Source organism: Callithrix jacchus, chromosome 22 (assembly GCF_049354715.1).
Source record: "Callithrix jacchus isolate 240 chromosome 22, calJac240_pri, whole genome shotgun sequence".
Classification (NCBI taxonomy): Eukaryota; Metazoa; Chordata; class Mammalia; order Primates; family Cebidae; genus Callithrix; species Callithrix jacchus.
The window spans coordinates 21597874-21618374 of record NC_133523.1 but is presented as its reverse complement, the minus strand read 5'-3'; the positions used below and the strand labels follow the sequence as shown (position 1 = coordinate 21618374).

The 20501-nt window shown below is 64.5% G+C and overlaps 3 protein-coding genes across 3 annotated transcripts; all 3 read left to right on the top strand.

Moving 5' to 3' along the window:
* The first annotated feature begins 5037 nt into the window (after positions 1–5037).
* LOC144580884 (double homeobox protein 4-like protein 4) lies at positions 5038–6297 on the top strand. Its single transcript, XM_078361086.1, has one exon. The coding sequence runs from the start codon at positions 5038–5040 to the stop codon at positions 6295–6297; it is 1260 nt and encodes a 419-aa protein (XP_078217212.1).
* A 1003-nt stretch (positions 6298–7300) lies between these two features.
* LOC128928105 (uncharacterized) lies at positions 7301–11458 on the top strand. The gene is given in 9 exon segments (XM_078359599.1): positions 7301–7469; positions 7600–8031; positions 8504–8539; positions 9079–9212; positions 9668–9875; positions 10232–11048; positions 11050–11193; positions 11195–11304; positions 11307–11458. Coding segments are annotated over 9 exon segments (2202 nt in total).
* A 4058-nt stretch (positions 11459–15516) lies between these two features.
* On the top strand, positions 15517–16820 carry LOC144580872 (double homeobox protein 4-like protein 4). Its single transcript, XM_078360945.1, has one exon. It carries the CDS (start codon positions 15561–15563, stop codon positions 16818–16820), a length of 1260 nt encoding a protein of 419 aa, XP_078217071.1. The 5' UTR covers positions 15517–15560.
* Positions 16821–20501: the final 3681 nt, after the last annotated feature.

Below are 20501 nucleotides of genomic sequence, written 5' to 3'. Positions count from 1 at the left end.
GAGGCAGCACCGGCGGGAATCCAGGCCCTGGCCTGGGCCACGCGGCCCGCCAGAAGGCCGGCGAAAGCGGACGGCCGTGACCCAGTCCCAGACCGCCGTGCTCCTCCGGGCCTTCGAGCGAGAGCGCTTTCCGGACTTCGCCACCAGGGAGGAACTGGCCAGAGAGACGGGCCTCCCGGAGTCCAGGATTCAGATTTGGTTTCAGAATCGAAGGGCCAGGCATCCAGGCCGGGCTGGCAGGGGACCCGCGGCCGCAGGCGGCCCGCGCGACACGGCCCCCGGCGGGCGCGGCTCCTCTGCTCGCTCCTGGGTCGCCTCCACCCACACCGGGGCGTGGGGGGCGGCGCTTCCCGCACCCCAAGTGCCCTGCGCGCCTGGGGCCCTCCCACAGGGGCCCGTCGTGAGCCAGGCAGCAGGGGCCGTGCCCCTGCTCCTGCACGGACAGGCCCCACAGGCAGAAGGAATCTCGCAACCTGACCCGGCGCTCGGGGCCCTCGGGGCTTTCGGGTTCGCCGCCCTGGCTCCTTCGGGGGTGGCGCTCCCCCAGCCTCAGAGCCTTCCGGGGCCTCCGCACCCGGGCAGATGCCACGAGGAGCGGGAGCCGCAGCACGCCGGCCTGCCGGGGACGTGCTCCGTGGGACAGCTTGGGCCCGCTCAAGCCGACTCACAGGGGCGAGGTGTGCAGGGTCCCTGGTGGGGCTGGGGCCAGGGGCCCCAGGTGGCCGGGGCGGCAGGGGAACCCCAAGCCGCGCCACCTCCACCTCCGCAGCCCGCACCCCCGGAGGCCTCCGCCTGGCAGGGGCAGATGCCAGCCCTGCAGGCGCCTTCCCAAGCGCTCCAGGAGCCGGAGGAGCGCTCGTCTGCGCTCACCTCCAGCCTGCTGGACGAGCTCCTGTCGACCCCAGAGTTTCAGCAGCAGGCACGACCTTTCCTAGAGACGGAGCCACTGGGGGAGCTGAAGGAGGTGGAAGAGCTCGCTTCCCTGGAGCCACCCCTCAGCGAGGAAGAATACCGGGCTCTGCTGGAGGAGCTTTAAAAGGCGCGCGCGGGTCGGGGAGGGGTGGGGGCAGGGCGGTGGCCTCTCTCCCGCCGTGAGGTGACCGTGTGGCTCCGCTTCCAGCGGCGTGTCTTGGCGTCTCGCCCTCCCGCTGACCTGTCTGGGATCCCTGAGTGCCAGGTCCGTCCGTCCGGTGAGAGACTACACACAGGGCAGGGCTGTGCCGTCCTTCTATCCCGGGCATCTTGGGGACCCCAGAGCCCGCCCAGGGCCCGGGAGCTGGGCGGTCTAGTGCGCCGGCGCGGGTCTGCAGGCAGCCCGCGGCGCTGCGCTTCGGGGGACCAGCGCAGGCAGAGCTGTCGTCCCTCCTCGCAGCCCTGCCCCCACGCCACCCCGCGTACTTCAGGAGGGTGGGCAGAGGGGGCGCTTTGCCCGGGAAACACCGGGCCGGGTCCGAAGGCGGGGCCGCTCTCCAATCCGCGACACGCCTCTTCTTGCCTCCCCGCTCCGCCCACCCATCACTGGCACACCGGTAACCCGCCAGCCTCCCCCTCCCACCGTCACGGAGCAGCGCCGGGCAGCCCAGTGCGGCCCCGAGACCACCCTTCCCCCCACCCCCAACCCCGTCTACCCCGCGAGCAAACGCTTGGACTGCCCTCTCCAGGCGCGAGGGATGGCGGCTAGAGATGGGGAGAGGATCCCAGGACCAGAGGGAGGGACGAGTGAAGGGAGGAAAGGACGGAAGGGAGAGAGGGAGGAAGGGAGGGAGGCAGGGACCGAGGGACAGGGAGGGACGCACAGGGAGGGACCCAGGGAGCGAAGGGAGGGTGAAAAGGAGAAAGAGAGAAAGGGGGAGAGAAAGGAAGAAACCGAGGTTTGGAGGGACTGAGGAAGAAAGGGAAAGACGGGAACAGGGTGGAACAGAGGGGGAGAGAGAGGGACCACGGGACAGAGGGACATAGGCAGAGATTAGAGCGGTCTCCTGCCTCCAGGACCAACGGAGGGACCCCACAGCCTTAAAGCATTTCGGGAGCTCAATGCGATGCGTGCCAGTCCTCGTTTCACCCACGGGGTTCACAGACGGCATATCCCCACGGCGAACCCTGCAACGGAGCGCGAGGCAGTCTCATCCCCACAGGGGTCACCCTCGGGCCGATTGAAGCGTGATTTCCGACTTCAGCCTGTGATCGGCTGGGTGTGCGCGTGCGCGCGTGTGCATGGATTTGAGGCTCCTGCGGCCTGTCTTGCCGTTTCGCTGACCTGCCTGGGAGCCCTCAGTTCTAGGTCCGTCCGGTGAGAGACAGCACACAGGGCGGGGCTGTGCTGTCATTCTCTCCCCAGCATCTAGGGAACCCCAGAACCCGCCCAGGGCCCGGGAGCTGGGCGGTCTAGTGCGCGTGCGCGGGTCTGCAGGCAGCCCGCGGCCGCTTCTGGGGACCGGCGCAGGCAGAGCTGTCGGCCCTCCTCGCAGCCCTGCCCCCACGCCACCCGGCCTACTTCAGGAGGGTGGGCGGAGGGAGCGTTTCGCCCCCCCCCCCGGAAACACCGGGCCGGGTCCCCAGGCAGGCCGGCTCTCCATTCCGCTGCACCCCTCTTCTGCCTCCCCGATTCGCCCACCGATCACTCGCACACCGGTGCCCCGCCAGCTTCCCCGCCATCACCGAGTAGCGCCTGGCAGCTCAATATAGACCCGAGACCACTCCTCCCACGGCCCCGCTACGAACGACCCCGCGGGCAAACGGAAGGGCTGCTTTCTCCAGGCCGGAGGGAAGGCGGGTAGAGAAGCGGGGAGGATCCCAGGCCGCGAGGGAGGGACGAGGGAAGGGAGGGAAGGACGCAAGGGAGAGAGGGAGGGGGAAGGGAGTGAGGGAGGGACGGAGGGTGGGGGGTAGGGTGGGACCCAGCACCTAGGTCGTGTGACACTGTCCTCCTGCCTTGGCACCTCATGCTTGGGGCTTTGGGACATATGTCTGTGCTCATAACTAGGATGCTGTGATTCCCTTCTCTTGCCTCATATCTGCTCACATAGGAGTCAATAACATATTGCTGGGCCCGCCATCCAGTTACATTCCTTCTCTGTCATGACCCTCTTCTCAGAAAGCATTGCGACACACTGTTGAGTCCACAGTCAATGTGATGTGAGTCCCCTGCGTGAACCCTGCCCACAGAGACCATTGTGACGTCATGTCTGGGGACTCAACTATTCTCAGTGATTGTCTTGTTACCCCTGCTCTTTGCCCACAGGAGCGGATGTGGCTTGTCTCTGGGCCCAGCACCCAGGTGAGGTAACTGTGCTCGCCTGACTGGGCTGCGCTTACAAAAGAAAGAGTGACTTGTCACCGGGCCCGGCACACAGGCGATGCGGTCCCCTTGTCTGGGTTCTCGTCCACAGGTATCATCATGACATACTTTTGGTCTCTTCTGCTGGGTGGCCTGTGTCGCCCCCTTCTTCCTGGGAAGTGTCCACCGACACTGAAATGGAACATTTCACCTGACTCAGCACCTACACGACCTGTCTCTCGTATTACGCCTTGGCTTTTCCCACCGGGCTGATTGGGACATACAGCTGAGCACAGCCTCTAGGCTATTTAACTCTTCTCTTCTCACGTGGTCCTACCCACAGGAGGTATTGGGATATATTTCTAAGCACTTCACCTAGGTAATGACCCTTTTTGGGGCTTTCCCCGGATACGGTACGGTGACCTATTTCTGGACCAGCACCGAGGCGATGTCCCTCATTTCTCCTACCTGTTGCCTGTTAGGGCAAAGGAATTCCTAGGGGTGTGAGTCTACAGAAACCGCGATTCTTGCCTCCTCAGGAGAAACGACTCCACCGAGGGCCGTAAAGCAGGAGAGTTTCCGAGCAGCAGTAAACGTGTATGAAGAAGCTTCGGAAGCGGAAGAGAAGGAGGGAAAGTACGCGTGGCAGAGTGCCAAGAGGATGACTCACAAGGCAAAAGCAGGATGCGACCTTTCGACCTGGCGTTTTATATGTTGGAATGCCTCTGGGTTGTGGTTGTTGGTCGCGGTGTTGTCTTTCTTTGTTTTTCGTTTTGTTTCGTTTTTCTTCTTTTTTTAAAAGACGGAGTCTCGCCCTCTCGCCCAGGCTGGAGTTCAATGGCCGGATCTCGGCTCACCGCAACCTCCACCCCTCGGGTTCCGGTAATTCTCCTGCCCCAGCCTCCCAAGTCGCTGCGGTTACAGGCGTCTGCCACCACGCCCGGCTAATTTTTTTTTAACTTTTGTATGTGACCTCCGCAAGGGTGCCTGTCGCTCAGCTCTCTGTGGCTTCCTAAGTCGTGGTGACCTGATGACGTTCACCGTTTTCTTCCCCGAGCTCGGCGGGGAAACAGAAACTCCCAGGGATCCGTGGAAAAGCAGCAGCGTGTCGCTGCCCTTTCTATCCAGGTTGCCGAGACTCCCCGTGTGGCAGGAAACAGGAATGCCTCGTCAGGCCGTCTCTGCCCGGGAGAGTTTCTGTCTCCGTGCCTTCGCTCTCGTTTTCTAGAGGAACACGAACCGGATCCACGCAGCTGCGTGTGTGAGAGTGTCGCGGCCACGGCGACACCCACAGACGTGGACGCCTTGACGGAGAGGGGGGGCTTGGAAAACTCAGGCCTGTCACGGGGGTTCGCTTCTGCACGCCACCCTCCCTGGTGACGTGTTCGAGCCCGGAGAGAGGCTTCCAGTTTCCGTAGAATTCCTGGAGAACCCCAGAGGTCCAGCCCCCGAAGCCCCGCGTGTCCCTCCCCCGCCGCTCAGGCCCCACCCCCGACCACCCCACAGGGCCCTGGTGTCCCTGTGGTTTCCGGCTTGAGAGGGCGGGCTACCCCGCCCTGGGTCCCCGGAGCTCATGCAAATTCAGGAAGGGGTGGGGCCGCTAGGTCTCTATAAAAGCGGCCCCTGGCTGGCGGGGCCGGACTCCTGGCTTGACCTGCCTGCAGGTGCGGTGCACAGCAGAGGTGGGCTGAGGCGCGCGGGAGCCGCCGGGCCTCTGTGTGCCTGTGTCTGTCTGTGACACTCGGCCCGGTCTCCCCGCGATGGCTCTCCCCACAGCTCCCGGCAGCCCTCTCCCGGCGGAGGCCCGAGGGCGAGGAAGGCGAAAGAGGCTCGTTTGGACTCCGAGCCAGAGGGACGCCCTGCGAGCGTCCTTTGAGCGGAACCCGTACCCGGGCATGGCCACCAGAGAACAGCTGGCCCAGGCCATCGGCGTTCCGGAGCCCAGGGTCCAGATTTGGTTTCAGAACGAGAGATCGCGCCGGCTGAGGCAGCACCGGCGGGAATCCAGGCCCTGGCCTGGGCCACGCGGCCCGCCAGAAGGCCGGCGAAAGCGGACGGCCGTGACCCAGTCCCAGACCGCCGTGCTCCTCCGGGCCTTCGAGCGAGAGCGCTTTCCGGACTTCGCCACCAGGGAGGAACTGGCCAGAGAGACGGGCCTCCCGGAGTCCAGGATTCAGATTTGGTTTCAGAATCGAAGGGCCAGGCATCCAGGCCGGGCTGGCAGGGGACCCGCGGCCGCAGGCGGCCCGCGCGACACGGCCCCCGGCGGGCGCGGCTCCTCTGCTCGCTCCTGGGTCGCCTCCACCCACACCGGGGCGTGGGGGGCGGCGCTTCCCGCACCCCAAGTGCCCTGCGCGCCTGGGGCCCTCCCACAGGGGCCCGTCGTGAGCCAGGCAGCAGGGGCCGTGCCCCTGCTCCTGCACGGACAGGCCCCACAGGCAGAAGGAATCTCGCAACCTGACCCGGCGCTCGGGGCCCTCGGGGCTTTCGGGTTCGCCGCCCTGGCTCCTTCGGGGGTGGCGCTCCCCCAGCCTCAGAGCCTTCCGGGGCCTCCGCACCCGGGCAGATGCCACGAGGAGCGGGAGCCGCAGCACGCCGGCCTGCCGGGGACGTGCTCCGTGGGACAGCTTGGGCCCGCTCAAGCCGACTCACAGGGGCGAGGTGTGCAGGGTCCCTGGTGGGGCTGGGGCCAGGGGCCCCAGGTGGCCGGGGCGGCAGGGGAACCCCAAGCCGCGCCACCTCCACCTCCGCAGCCCGCACCCCCGGAGGCCTCCGCCTGGCAGGGGCAGATGCCAGCCCTGCAGGCGCCTTCCCAAGCGCTCCAGGAGCCGGAGGAGCGCTCGTCTGCGCTCACCTCCAGCCTGCTGGACGAGCTCCTGTCGACCCCAGAGTTTCAGCAGCAGGCACGACCTTTCCTAGAGACGGAGCCACTGGGGGAGCTGAAGGAGGTGGAAGAGCTCGCTTCCCTGGAGCCACCCCTCAGCGAGGAAGAATACCGGGCTCTGCTGGAGGAGCTTTAAAAGGCGCGCGCGGGTCGGGGAGGGGTGGGGGCAGGGCGGTGGCCTCTCTCCCGCCGTGAGGTGACCGTGTGGCTCCGCTTCCAGCGGCGTGTCTTGGCGTCTCGCCCTCCCGCTGACCTGTCTGGGATCCCTGAGTGCCAGGTCCGTCCGTCCGGTGAGAGACTACACACAGGGCAGGGCTGTGCCGTCCTTCTATCCCGGGCATCTTGGGGACCCCAGAGCCCGCCCAGGGCCCGGGAGCTGGGCGGTCTAGTGCGCCGGCGCGGGTCTGCAGGCAGCCCGCGGCGCTGCGCTTCGGGGGACCAGCGCAGGCAGAGCTGTCGTCCCTCCTCGCAGCCCTGCCCCCACGCCACCCCGCGTACTTCAGGAGGGTGGGCAGAGGGGGCGCTTTGCCCGGGAAACACCGGGCCGGGTCCGAAGGCGGGGCCGCTCTCCAATCCGCGACACGCCTCTTCTTGCCTCCCCGCTCCGCCCACCCATCACTGGCACACCGGTAACCCGCCAGCCTCCCCCTCCCACCGTCACGGAGCAGCGCCGGGCAGCCCAGTGCGGCCCCGAGACCACCCTTCCCCCCACCCCCAACCCCGTCTACCCCGCGAGCAAACGCTTGGACTGCCCTCTCCAGGCGCGAGGGATGGCGGCTAGAGATGGGGAGAGGATCCCAGGACCAGAGGGAGGGACGAGTGAAGGGAGGAAAGGACGGAAGGGAGAGAGGGAGGAAGGGAGGGAGGCAGGGACCGAGGGACAGGGAGGGACGCACAGGGAGGGACCCAGGGAGCGAAGGGAGGGTGAAAAGGAGAAAGAGAGAAAGGGGGAGAGAAAGGAAGAAACCGAGGTTTGGAGGGACTGAGGAAGAAAGGGAAAGACGGGAACAGGGTGGAACAGAGGGGGAGAGAGAGGGACCACGGGACAGAGGGACATAGGCAGAGATTAGAGCGGTCTCCTGCCTCCAGGACCAACGGAGGGACCCCACAGCCTTAAAGCATTTCGGGAGCTCAATGCGATGCGTGCCAGTCCTCGTTTCACCCACGGGGTTCACAGACGGCATATCCCCACGGCGAACCCTGCAACGGAGCGCGAGGCAGTCTCATCCCCACAGGGGTCACCCTCGGGCCGATTGAAGCGTGATTTCCGACTTCAGCCTGTGATCGGCTGGGTGTGCGCGTGCGCGCGTGTGCATGGATTTGAGGCTCCTGCGGCCTGTCTTGCCGTTTCGCTGACCTGCCTGGGAGCCCTCAGTTCTAGGTCCGTCCGGTGAGAGACAGCACACAGGGCGGGGCTGTGCTGTCATTCTCTCCCCAGCATCTAGGGAACCCCAGAACCCGCCCAGGGCCCGGGAGCTGGGCGGTCTAGTGCGCGTGCGCGGGTCTGCAGGCAGCCCGCGGCCGCTTCTGGGGACCAGCGCAGGCAGAGCTGTCGGCCCTCCTCGCAGCCCTGCCCCCACGCCACCCGGCCTACTTCAGGAGGGTGGGCGGAGGGAGCGTTTCGCCCCCCCCCCCCGGAAACACCGGGCCGGGTCCCCAGGCAGGCCGGCTCTCCATTCCGCTGCACCCCTCTTCTGCCTCCCCGATTCGCCCACCGATCACTCGCACACCGGTGCCCCGCCAGCTTCCCCGCCATCACCGAGTAGCGCCTGGCAGCTCAATATAGACCCGAGACCACTCCTCCCACGGCCCCGCTACGAACGACCCCGCGGGCAAACGGAAGGGCTGCTTTCTCCAGGCCGGAGGGAAGGCGGGTAGAGAAGCGGGGAGGATCCCAGGCCGCGAGGGAGGGACGAGGGAAGGGAGGGAAGGACGCAAGGGAGAGAGGGAGGGGGAAGGGAGTGAGGGAGGGACGGAGGGTGGGGGGTAGGGTGGGACCCAGCACCTAGGTCGTGTGACACTGTCCTCCTGCCTTGGCACCTCATGCTTGGGGCTTTGGGACATATGTCTGTGCTCATAACTAGGATGCTGTGATTCCCTTCTCTTGCCTCATATCTGCTCACATAGGAGTCAATAACATATTGCTGGGCCCGCCATCCAGTTACATTCCTTCTCTGTCATGACCCTCTTCTCAGAAAGCATTGCGACACACTGTTGAGTCCACAGTCAATGTGATGTGAGTCCCCTGCGTGAACCCTGCCCACAGAGACCATTGTGACGTCATGTCTGGGGACTCAACTATTCTCAGTGATTGTCTTGTTACCCCTGCTCTTTGCCCACAGGAGCGGATGTGGCTTGTCTCTGGGCCCAGCACCCAGGTGAGGTAACTGTGCTCGCCTGACTGGGCTGCACTTACAAAAGAAAGAGTGACTTGTCACCGGGCCCGGCACACAGGCGATGCGGTCCCCTTGTCTGGGTTCTCGTCCACAGGTATCATCATGACATACTTTTGGTCTCTTCTGCTGGGTGGCCTGTGTCGCCCCCTTCTTCCTGGGAAGTGTCCACCGACACTGAAATGGAACATTTCACCTGACTCAGCACCTACACGACCTGTCTCTCGTATTACGCCTTGGCTTTTCCCACCGGGCTGATTGGGACATACAGCTGAGCACAGCCTCTAGGCTATTTAACTCTTCTCTTCTCACGTGGTCCTACCCACAGGAGGTATTGGGATATATTTCTAAGCACTTCACCTAGGTAATGACCCTTTTTGGGGCTTTCCCCGGATACGGTACGGTGACCTATTTCTGGACCAGCACCGAGGCGATGTCCCTCATTTCTCCTACCTGTTGCCTGTTAGGGCAAAGGAATTCCTAGGGGTGTGAGTCTACAGAAACCGCGATTCTTGCCTCCTCAGGAGAAACGACTCCACCGAGGGCCGTAAAGCAGGAGAGTTTCCGAGCAGCAGTAAACGTGTATGAAGAAGCTTCGGAAGCGGAAGAGAAGGAGGGAAAGTACGCGTGGCAGAGTGCCAAGAGGATGACTCACAAGGCAAAAGCAGGATGCGACCTTTCGACCTGGCGTTTTATATGTTGGAATGCCTCTGGGTTGTGGTTGTTGGTCGCGGTGTTGTCTTTCTTTGTTTTTCGTTTTGTTTCGTTTTTCTTCTTTTTTTAAAAGACGGAGTCTCGCCCTCTCGCCCAGGCTGGAGTTCAATGGCCGGATCTCGGCTCACCGCAACCTCCACCCCTCGGGTTCCGGTAATTCTCCTGCCCCAGCCTCCCAAGTCGCTGCGGTTACAGGCGTCTGCCACCACGCCCGGCTAATTTTTTTTTAACTTTTGTATGTGACCTCCGCAAGGGTGCCTGTCGCTCAGCTCTCTGTGGCTTCCTAAGTCGTGGTGACCTGATGACGTTCACCGTTTTCTTCCCCGAGCTCGGCGGGGAAACAGAAACTCCCAGGGATCCGTGGAAAAGCAGCAGCGTGTCGCTGCCCTTTCTATCCAGGTTGCCGAGACTCCCCGTGTGGCAGGAAACAGGAATGCCTCGTCAGGCCGTCTCTGCCCGGGAGAGTTTCTGTCTCCGTGCCTTCGCTCTCGTTTTCTAGAGGAACACGAACCGGATCCACGCAGCTGCGTGTGTGAGAGTGTCGCGGCCACGGCGACACCCACAGACGTGGACGCCTTGACGGAGAGGGGGGGCTTGGAAAACTCAGGCCTGTCACGGGGGTTCGCTTCTGCACGCCACCCTCCCTGGTGACGTGTTCGAGCCCGGAGAGAGGCTTCCAGTTTCCGTAGAATTCCTGGAGAACCCCAGAGGTCCAGCCCCCGAAGCCCCGCGTGTCCCACCCCCGCCGCTCAGGCCCCACCCCCGACCACCCCACAGGGCCCTGGTGTCCCTGTGGTTTCCGGCTTGAGAGGGCGGGCTACCCCGCCCTGGGTCCCCGGAGCTCATGCAAATTCAGGAAGGGGTGGGGCCGCTAGGTCTCTATAAAAGCGGCCCCTGGCTGGCGGGGCCGGACTCCTGGCTTGACCTGCCTGCAGGTGCGGTGCACAGCAGAGGTGGGCTGAGGCGCGCGGGAGCCGCCGGGCCTCTGTGTGCCTGTGTCTGTCTGTGACACTCGGCCCGGTCTCCCCGCGATGGCTCTCCCCACAGCTCCCGGCAGCCCTCTCCCGGCGGAGGCCCGAGGGCGAGGAAGGCGAAAGAGGCTCGTTTGGACTCCGAGCCAGAGGGACGCCCTGCGAGCGTCCTTTGAGCGGAACCCGTACCCGGGCATGGCCACCAGAGAACAGCTGGCCCAGGCCATCGGCGTTCCGGAGCCCAGGGTCCAGATTTGGTTTCAGAACGAGAGATCGCGCCGGCTGAGGCAGCACCGGCGGGAATCCAGGCCCTGGCCTGGGCCACGCGGCCCGCCAGAAGGCCGGCGAAAGCGGACGGCCGTGACCCAGTCCCAGACCGCCGTGCTCCTCCGGGCCTTCGAGCGAGAGCGCTTTCCGGACTTCGCCACCAGGGAGGAACTGGCCAGAGAGACGGGCCTCCCGGAGTCCAGGATTCAGATTTGGTTTCAGAATCGAAGGGCCAGGCATCCAGGCCGGGCTGGCAGGGGACCCGCGGCCGCAGGTGGCCCGCGCGACACGGCCCCCGGCGGGCGCGGCTCCTCTGCTCGCTCCTGGGTCGCCTCCACCCACACCGGGGCGTGGGGGGCGGCGCTTCCCGCACCCCAAGTGCCCTGCGCGCCTGGGGCCCTCCCACAGGGGCCCGTCGTGAGCCAGGCAGCAGGGGCCCTGCCCCTGCTCCTGCACGGACAGGCCCCACAGGCAGAAGGAATCTCGCAACCTGACCCGGCGCTCGGGGCCCTCGGGGCTTTCGGGTTCGCCGCCCTGGCTCCTTCGGGGGTGGCGCTCCCCCAGCCTCAGAGCCTTCCGGGGCCTCCGCACCCGGGCAGATGCCACGAGGAGCGGGAGCCGCAGCACGCCGGCCTGCCGGGGACGTGCTCCGTGGGACAGCTTGGGCCCGCTCAAGCCGACTCACAGGGGCGAGGTGTGCAGGGTCCCTGGTGGGGCTGGGGCCAGGGGCCCCAGGTGGCCGGGGCGGCAGGGGAACCCCAAGCCGCGCCACCTCCACCTCCGCAGCCCGCACCCCCGGAGGCCTCCGCCTGGCAGGGGCAGATGCCAGCCCTGCAGGCGCCTTCCCAAGCGCTCCAGGAGCCGGAGGAGCGCTCATCTGCGCTCACCTCCAGCCTGCTGGACGAGCTCCTGTCGACCCCAGAGTTTCAGCAGCAGGCACGACCTTTCCTAGAGACGGAGCCACTGGGGGAGCTGAAGGAGGTGGAAGAGCTCGCTTCCCTGGAGCCACCCCTCAGCGAGGAAGAATACCGGGCTCTGCTGGAGGAGCTTTAAAAGGCGCGCGCGGGTCGGGGAGGGGTGGGGGCAGGGGGGTGCCCTCTCTCCCGCCGTGAGGTGACCGTGTGGTTCCGCTTCCAGCGGCGTGTCTTGGCGTCTCGCCCTCCCGCTGACCTGTCTGGGATCCCTGAGTGCCAGGTCCGTCCGTCCGGTGAGAGACTACACACAGGGCAGGGCTGTGCCGTCCTTCTATCCCGGGCATCTTGGGGACCCCAGAGCCCGCCCAGGGCCCGGGAGCTGGGCGGTCTAGTGCGCCGGCGCGGGTCTGCAGGCAGCCCGCGGCGCTGCGCTTCGGGGGACCAGCGCAGGCAGAGCTGTCGTCCCTCCTCGCAGCCCTGCCCCCACGCCACCCCGCGTACTTCAGGAGGGTGGGCAGAGGGGGCGCTTTGCCCGGGAAACACCGGGCCGGGTCCGAAGGCGGGGCCGCTCTCCAATCCGCGACACGCCTCTTCTTGCCTCCCCGCTCCGCCCACCCATCACTGGCACACCGGTAACCCGCCAGCCTCCCCCTCCCACCGTCACGGAGCAGCGCCGGGCAGCCCAGTGCGGCCCCGAGACCACCCTTCCCCCCACCCCCAACCCCGTCTACCCCGCGAGCAAACGCTTGGACTGCCCTCTCCAGGCGCGAGGGATGGCGGCTAGAGATGGGGAGAGGATCCCAGGACCAGAGGGAGGGACGAGTGAAGGGAGGAAAGGACGGAAGGGAGAGAGGGAGGAAGGGAGGGAGGCAGGGACCGAGGGACAGGGAGGGACGCACAGGGAGGGACCCAGGGAGCGAAGGGAGGGTGAAAAGGAGAAAGAGAGAAAGGGGGAGAGAAAGGAAGAAACCGAGGTTTGGAGGGACTGAGGAAGAAAGGGAAAGACGGGAACAGGGTGGAACAGAGGGGGAGAGAGAGGGACCACGGGACAGAGGGACATAGGCAGAGATTAGAGCGGTCTCCTGCCTCCAGGACCAACGGAGGGACCCCACAGCCTTAAAGCATTTCGGGAGCTCAATGCGATGCGTGCCAGTCCTCGTTTCACCCACGGGGTTCACAGACGGCATATCCCCACGGCGAACCCTGCAACGGAGCGCGAGGCAGTCTCATCCCCACAGGGGTCACCCTCGGGCCGATTGAAGCGTGATTTCCGACTTCAGCCTGTGATCGGCTGGGTGTGCGCGTGCGCGCGTGTGCATGGATTTGAGGCTCCTGCGGCCTGTCTTGCCGTTTCGCTGACCTGCCTGGGAGCCCTCAGTTCTAGGTCCGTCCGGTGAGAGACAGCACACAGGGCGGGGCTGTGCTGTCATTCTCTCCCCAGCATCTAGGGAACCCCAGAACCCGCCCAGGGCCCGGGAGCTGGGCGGTCTAGTGCGCGTGCGCGGGTCTGCAGGCAGCCCGCGGCCGCTTCTGGGGACCAGCGCAGGCAGAGCTGTCGGCCCTCCTCGCAGCCCTGCCCCCACGCCACCCGGCCTACTTCAGGAGGGTGGGCGGAGGGAGCGTTTCGCCCCCCCCCCCGGAAACACCGGGCCGGGTCCCCAGGCAGGCCGGCTCTCCATTCCGCTGCACCCCTCTTCTGCCTCCCCGATTCGCCCACCGATCACTCGCACACCGGTGCCCCGCCAGCTTCCCCGCCATCACCGAGTAGCGCCTGGCAGCTCAATATAGACCCGAGACCACTCCTCCCACGGCCCCGCTACGAACGACCCCGCGGGCAAACGGAAGGGCTGCTTTCTCCAGGCCGGAGGGAAGGCGGGTAGAGAAGCGGGGAGGATCCCAGGCCGCGAGGGAGGGACGAGGGAAGGGAGGGAAGGACGCAAGGGAGAGAGGGAGGGGGAAGGGAGTGAGGGAGGGACGGAGGGTGGGGGGTAGGGTGGGACCCAGCACCTAGGTCGTGTGACACTGTCCTCCTGCCTTGGCACCTCATGCTTGGGGCTTTGGGACATATGTCTGTGCTCATAACTAGGATGCTGTGATTCCCTTCTCTTGCCTCATATCTGCTCACATAGGAGTCAATAACATATTGCTGGGCCCGCCATCCAGTTACATTCCTTCTCTGTCATGACCCTCTTCTCAGAAAGCATTGCGACACACTGTTGAGTCCACAGTCAATGTGATGTGAGTCCCCTGCGTGAACCCTGCCCACAGAGACCATTGTGACGTCATGTCTGGGGACTCAACTATTCTCAGTGATTGTCTTGTTACCCCTGCTCTTTGCCCACAGGAGCGGATGTGGCTTGTCTCTGGGCCCAGCACCCAGGTGAGGTAACTGTGCTCGCCTGACTGGGCTGCGCTTACAAAAGAAAGAGTGACTTGTCACCGGGCCCGGCACACAGGCGATGCGGTCCCCTTGCCTGGGTTCTCGTCCACAGGTATCATCATGACATACTTTTGGTCTCTTCTGCTGGGTGGCCTGTGTCGCCCCCTTCTTCCTGGGAAGTGTCCACCGACACTGAAATGGAACATTTCACCTGACTCAGCACCTACACGACCTGTCTCTCGTATTACGCCTTGGCTTTTCCCACCGGGCTGATTGGGACATACAGCTGAGCACAGCCTCTAGGCTATTTAACTCTTCTCTTCTCACGTGGTCCTACCCACAGGAGGTATTGGGATATATTTCTAAGCACTTCACCTAGGTAATGACCCTTTTTGGGGCTTTCCCCGGATACGGTACGGTGACCTATTTCTGGACCAGCACCGAGGCGATGTCCCTCATTTCTCCTACCTGTTGCCTGTTAGGGCAAAGGAATTCCTAGGGGTGTGAGTCTACAGAAACCGCGATTCTTGCCTCCTCAGGAGAAACGACTCCACCGAGGGCCGTAAAGCAGGAGAGTTTCCGAGCAGCAGTAAACGTGTATGAAGAAGCTTCGGAAGCGGAAGAGAAGGAGGGAAAGTACGCGTGGCAGAGTGCCAAGAGGATGACTCACAAGGCAAAAGCAGGATGCGACCTTTCGACCTGGCGTTTTATATGTTGGAATGCCTCTGGGTTGTGGTTGTTGGTCGCGGTGTTGTCTTTCTTTGTTTTTCGTTTTGTTTCGTTTTTCTTCTTTTTTTAAAAGACGGAGTCTCGCCCTCTCGCCCAGGCTGGAGTTCAATGGCCGGATCTCGGCTCACCGCAACCTCCACCCCTCGGGTTCCGGTAATTCTCCTGCCCCAGCCTCCCAAGTCGCTGCGGTTACAGGCGTCTGCCACCACGCCCGGCTAATTTTTTTTTAACTTTTGTATGTGACCTCCGCAAGGGTGCCTGTCGCTCAGCTCTCTGTGGCTTCCTAAGTCGTGGTGACCTGATGACGTTCACCGTTTTCTTCCCCGAGCTCGGCGGGGAAACAGAAACTCCCAGGGATCCGTGGAAAAGCAGCAGCGTGTCGCTGCCCTTTCTATCCAGGTTGCCGAGACTCCCCGTGTGGCAGGAAACAGGAATGCCTCGTCAGGCCGTCTCTGCCCGGGAGAGTTTCTGTCTCCGTGCCTTCGCTCTCGTTTTCTAGAGGAACACGAACCGGATCCACGCAGCTGCGTGTGTGAGAGTGTCGCGGCCACGGCGACACCCACAGACGTGGACGCCTTGACGGAGAGGGGGGGCTTGGAAAACTCAGGCCTGTCACGGGGGTTCGCTTCTGCACGCCACCCTCCCTGGTGACGTGTTCGAGCCCGGAGAGAGGCTTCCAGTTTCCGTAGAATTCCTGGAGAACCCCAGAGGTCCAGCCCCCGAAGCCCCGCGTGTCCCTCCCCCGCCGCTCAGGCCCCACCCCCGACCACCCCACAGGGCCCTGGTGTCCCTGTGGTTTCCGGCTTGAGAGGGCGGGCTACCCCGCCCTGGGTCCCCGGAGCTCATGCAAATTCAGGAAGGGGTGGGGCCGCTAGGTCTCTATAAAAGCGGCCCCTGGCTGGCGGGGCCGGACTCCTGGCTTGACCTGCCTGCAGGTGCGGTGCACAGCAGAGGTTGGCTGAGGCGCGCGGGAGCCGCCGGGCCTCTGTGTGCCTGTGTCTGTCTGTGACACTCGGCCCGGTCTCCCCGCGATGGCTCTCCCCACAGCTCCCGGCAGCCCTCTCCCGGCGGAGGCCCGAGGGCGAGGAAGGCGAAAGAGGCTCGTTTGGACTCCGAGCCAGAGGGACGCCCTGCGAGCGTCCTTTGAGCGGAACCCGTACCCGGGCATGGCCACCAGAGAACAGCTGGCCCAGGCCATCGGCGTTCCGGAGCCCAGGGTCCAGATTTGGTTTCAGAACGAGAGATCGCGCCGGCTGAGGCAGCACCGGCGGGAATCCAGGCCCTGGCCTGGGCCACGCGGCCCGCCAGAAGGCCGGCGAAAGCGGACGGCCGTGACCCAGTCCCAGACCGCCGTGCTCCTCCGGGCCTTCGAGCGAGAGCGCTTTCCGGACTTCGCCACCAGGGAGGAACTGGCCAGAGAGACGGGCCTCCCGGAGTCCAGGATTCAGATTTGGTTTCAGAATCGAAGGGCCAGGCATCCAGGCCGGGCTGGCAGGGGACCCGCGGCCGCAGGCGGCCCGCGCGACACGGCCCCCGGCGGGCGCGGCTCCTCTGCTCGCTCCTGGGTCGCCTCCACCCACACCGGGGCGTGGGGGGCGGCGCTTCCCGCACCCCAAGTGCCCTGCGCGCCTGGGGCCCTCCCACAGGGGCCCGTCGTGAGCCAGGCAGCAGGGGCCGTGCCCCTGCTCCTGCACGGACAGGCCCCACAGGCAGAAGGAATCTCGCAACCTGACCCGGCGCTCGGGGCCCTCGGGGCTTTCGGGTTCGCCGCCCTGGCTCCTTCGGGGGTGGCGCTCCCCCAGCCTCAGAGCCTTCCGGGGCCTCCGCACCCGGGCAGATGCCACGAGGAGCGGGAGCCGCAGCACGCCGGCCTGCCGGGGACGTGCTCCGTGGGACAGCTTGGGCCCGCTCAAGCCGACTCACAGGGGCGAGGTGTGCAGGGTCCCTGGTGGGGCTGGGGCCAGGGGCCCCAGGTGGCCGGGGCGGCAGGGGAACCCCAAGCCGCGCCACCTCCACCTCCGCAGCCCGCACCCCCGGAGGCCTCCGCCTGGCAGGGGCAGATGCCAGCCCTGCAGGCGCCTTCCCAAGCGCTCCAGGAGCCGGAGGAGCGCTCGTCTGCGCTCACCTCCAGCCTGCTGGACGAGCTCCTGTCGACCCCAGAGTTTCAGCAGCAGGCACGACCTTTCCTAGAGACGGAGCCACTGGGGGAGCTGAAGGAGGTGGAAGAGCTCGCTTCCCTGGAGCCACCCCTCAGCGAGGAAGAATACCGGGCTCTGCTGGAGGAGCTTTAAAAGGCGCGCGCGGGTCGGGGAGGGGTGGGGGCAGGGCGGTGGCCTCTCTCCCGCCGTGAGGTGACCGTGTGGCTCCGCTTCCAGCGGCGTGTCTTGGCGTCTCGCCCTCCCGCTGACCTGTCTGGGATCCCTGAGTGCCAGGTCCGTCCGTCCGGTGAGAGACTACACACAGGGCAGGGCTGTGCCGTCCTTCTATCCCGGGCATCTTGGGGACCCCAGAGCCCGCCCAGGGCCCGGGAGCTGGGCGGTCTAGTGCGCCGGCGCGGGTCTGCAGGCAGCCCGCGGCGCTGCGCTTCGGGGGACCAGCGCAGGCAGAGCTGTCGTCCCTCCTCGCAGCCCTGCCCCCACGCCACCCCGCGTACTTCAGGAGGGTGGGCAGAGGGGGCGCTTTGCCCGGGAAACACCGGGCCGGGTCCGAAGGCGGGGCCGCTCTCCAATCCGCGACACGCCTCTTCTTGCCTCCCCGCTCCGCCCACCCATCACTGGCACACCGGTAACCCGCCAGCCTCCCCCTCCCACCGTCACGGAGCAGCGCCGGGCAGCCCAGTGCGGCCCCGAGACCACCCTTCCCCCCACCCCCAACCCCGTCTACCCCGCGAGCAAACGCTTGGACTGCCCTCTCCAGGCGCGAGGGATGGCGGCTAGAGATGGGGAGAGGATCCCAGGACCAGAGGGAGGGACGAGTGAAGGGAGGAAAGGACGGAAGGGAGAGAGGGAGGAAGGGAGGGAGGCAGGGACCGAGGGACAGGGAGGGACGCACAGGGAGGGACCCAGGGAGCGAAGGGAGGGTGAAAAGGAGAAAGAGAGAAAGGGGGAGAGAAAGGAAGAAACCGAGGTTTGGAGGGACTGAGGAAGAAAGGGAAAGACGGGAACAGGGTGGAACAGAGGGGGAGAGAGAGGGACCACGGGACAGAGGGACATAGGCAGAGATTAGAGCGGTCTCCTGCCTCCAGGACCAACGGAGGGACCCCACAGCCTTAAAGCATTTCGGGAGCTCAATGCGATGCGTGCCAGTCCTCGTTTCACCCACGGGGTTCACAGACGGCATATCCCCACGGCGAACCCTGCAACGGAGCGCGAGGCAGTCTCATCCCCACAGGGGTCACCCTCGGGCCGATTGAAGCGTGATTTCCGACTTCAGCCTGTGATCGGCTGGGTGTGCGCGTGCGCGCGTGTGCATGGATTTGAGGCTCCTGCGGCCTGTCTTGCCGTTTCGCTGACCTGCCTGGGAGCCCTCAGTTCTAGGTCCGTCCGGTGAGAGACAGCACACAGGGCGGGGCTGTGCTGTCATTCTCTCCCCAGCATCTAGGGAACCCCAGAACCCGCCCAGGGCCCGGGAGCTGGGCGGTCTAGTGCGCGTGCGCGGGTCTGCAGGCAGCCCGCGGCCGCTTCTGGGGACCAGCGCAGGCAGAGCTGTCGGCCCTCCTCGCAGCCCTGCCCCCACGCCACCCGGCCTACTTCAGGAGGGTGGGCGGAGGGAGCGTTTCGCCCCCCCCCCCGGAAACACCGGGCCGGGTCCCCAGGCAGGCCGGCTCTCCATTCCGCTGCACCCCTCTTCTGCCTCCCCGATTCGCCCACCGATCACTCGCACACCGGTGCCCCGCCAGCTTCCCCGCCATCACCGAGTAGCGCCTGGCAGCTCAATATAGACCCGAGACCACTCCTCCCACGGCCCCGCTACGAACGACCCCGCGGGCAAACGGAAGGGCTGCTTTCTCCAGGCCGGAGGGAAGGCGGGTAGAGAAGCGGGGAGGATCCCAGGCCGCGAGGGAGGGACGAGGGAAGGGAGGGAAGGACGCAAGGGAGAGAGGGAGGGGGAAGGGAGTGAGGGAGGGACGGAGGGTGGGGGGTAGGGTGGGACCCAGCACCTAGGTCGTGTGACACTGTCCTCCTGCCTTGGCACCTCATGCTTGGGGCTTTGGGACATATGTCTGTGCTCATAACTAGGATGCTGTGATTCCCTTCTCTTGCCTCATATCTGCTCACATAGGAGTCAATAACATATTGCTGGGCCCGCCATCCAGTTACATTCCTTCTCTGTCATGACCCTCTTCTCAGAAAGCATTGCGACACACTGTTGAGTCCACAGTCAATGTGATGTGAGTCCCCTGCGTGAACCCTGCCCACAGAGACCATTGTGACGTCATGTCTGGGGACTCAACTATTCTCAGTGATTGTCTTGTTACCCCTGCTCTTTGCCCACAGGAGCGGATGTGGCTTGTCTCTGGGCCCAGCACCCAGGTGAGGTAACTGTGCTCGCCTGACTGGGCTGCGCTTACAAAAGAAAGAGTGACTTGTCACCGGGCCCGGCACACAGGCGATGCGGTCCCCTTGCCTGGGTTCTCGTCCACAGGTATCATCATGACATACTTTTGGTCTCTTCTGCTGGGTGGCCTGTGTCGCCCCCTTCTTCCTGGGAAGTGTCCACCGACACTGAAATGGAACATTTCACCTGACTCAGCACCTACACGACCTGTCTCTCGTATTACGCCTTGGCTTTTCCCACCGGGCTGATTGGGACATACAGCTGAGCACAGCCTCTAGGCTATTTAACTCTTCTCTTCTCACGTGGTCCTACCCACAGGAGGTATTGGGATATATTTCTAAGCACTTCACCTAGGTAATGACCCTTTTTGGGGCTTTCCCCGGATACGGTACGGTGACCTATTTCTGGACCAGCACCGAGGCGATGTCCCTCATTTCTCCTACCTGTTGCCTGTTAGGGCAAAGGAATTCCTAGGGGTGTGAGTCTACAGAAACCGCGATTCTTGCCTCCTCAGGAGAAACGACTCCACCGAGGGCCGTAAAGCAGGAGAGTTTCCGAGCAGCAGTAAACGTGTATGAAGAAGCTTCGGAAGCGGAAGAGAAGGAGGGAAAGTACGCGTGGCAGAGTGCCAAGAGGATGACTCACAAGGCAAAAGCAGGATGCGACCTTTCGACCTGGCGTTTTATATGTTGGAATGCCTCTGGGTTGTGGTTGTTGGTCGCGGTGTTGTCTTTCTTTGTTTTTCGTTTTGTTTCGTTTTTCTTCTTTTTTTAAAAGACGGAGTCTCGCCCTCTCGCCCAGGCTGGAGTTCAATGGCCGGATCTCGGCTCACCGCAACCTCCACCCCTCGGGTTCCGGTAATTCTCCTGCCCCAGCCTCCCAAGTCGCTGCGGTTACAGGCGTCTGCCACCACGCCCGGCTAATTTTTTTTTAACTTTTGTATGTGACCTCCGCAAGGGTGCCTGTCGCTCAGCTCTCTGTGGCTTCCTAAGTCGTGGTGACCTGATGACGTTCACCGTTTTCTTCCCCGAGCTCGGCGGGGAAACAGAAACTCCCAGGGATCCGTGGAAAAGCAGCAGCGTGTCGCTGCCCTTTCTATCCAGGTTGCCGAGACTCCCCGTGTGGCAGGAAACAGGAATGCCTCGTCAGGCCGTCTCTGCCCGGGAGAGTTTCTGTCTCCGTGCCTTCGCTCTCGTTTTCTAGAGGAACACGAACCGGATCCACGCAGCTGCGTGTGTGAGAGTGTCGCGGCCACGGCGACACCCACAGACGTGGACGCCTTGACGGAGAGGGGGGGCTTGGAAAACTCAGGCCTGTCACGGGGGTTCGCTTCTGCACGCCACCCTCCCTGGTGACGTGTTCGAGCCCGGAGAGAGGCTTCCAGTTTCCGTAGAATTCCTGGAGAACCCCAGAGG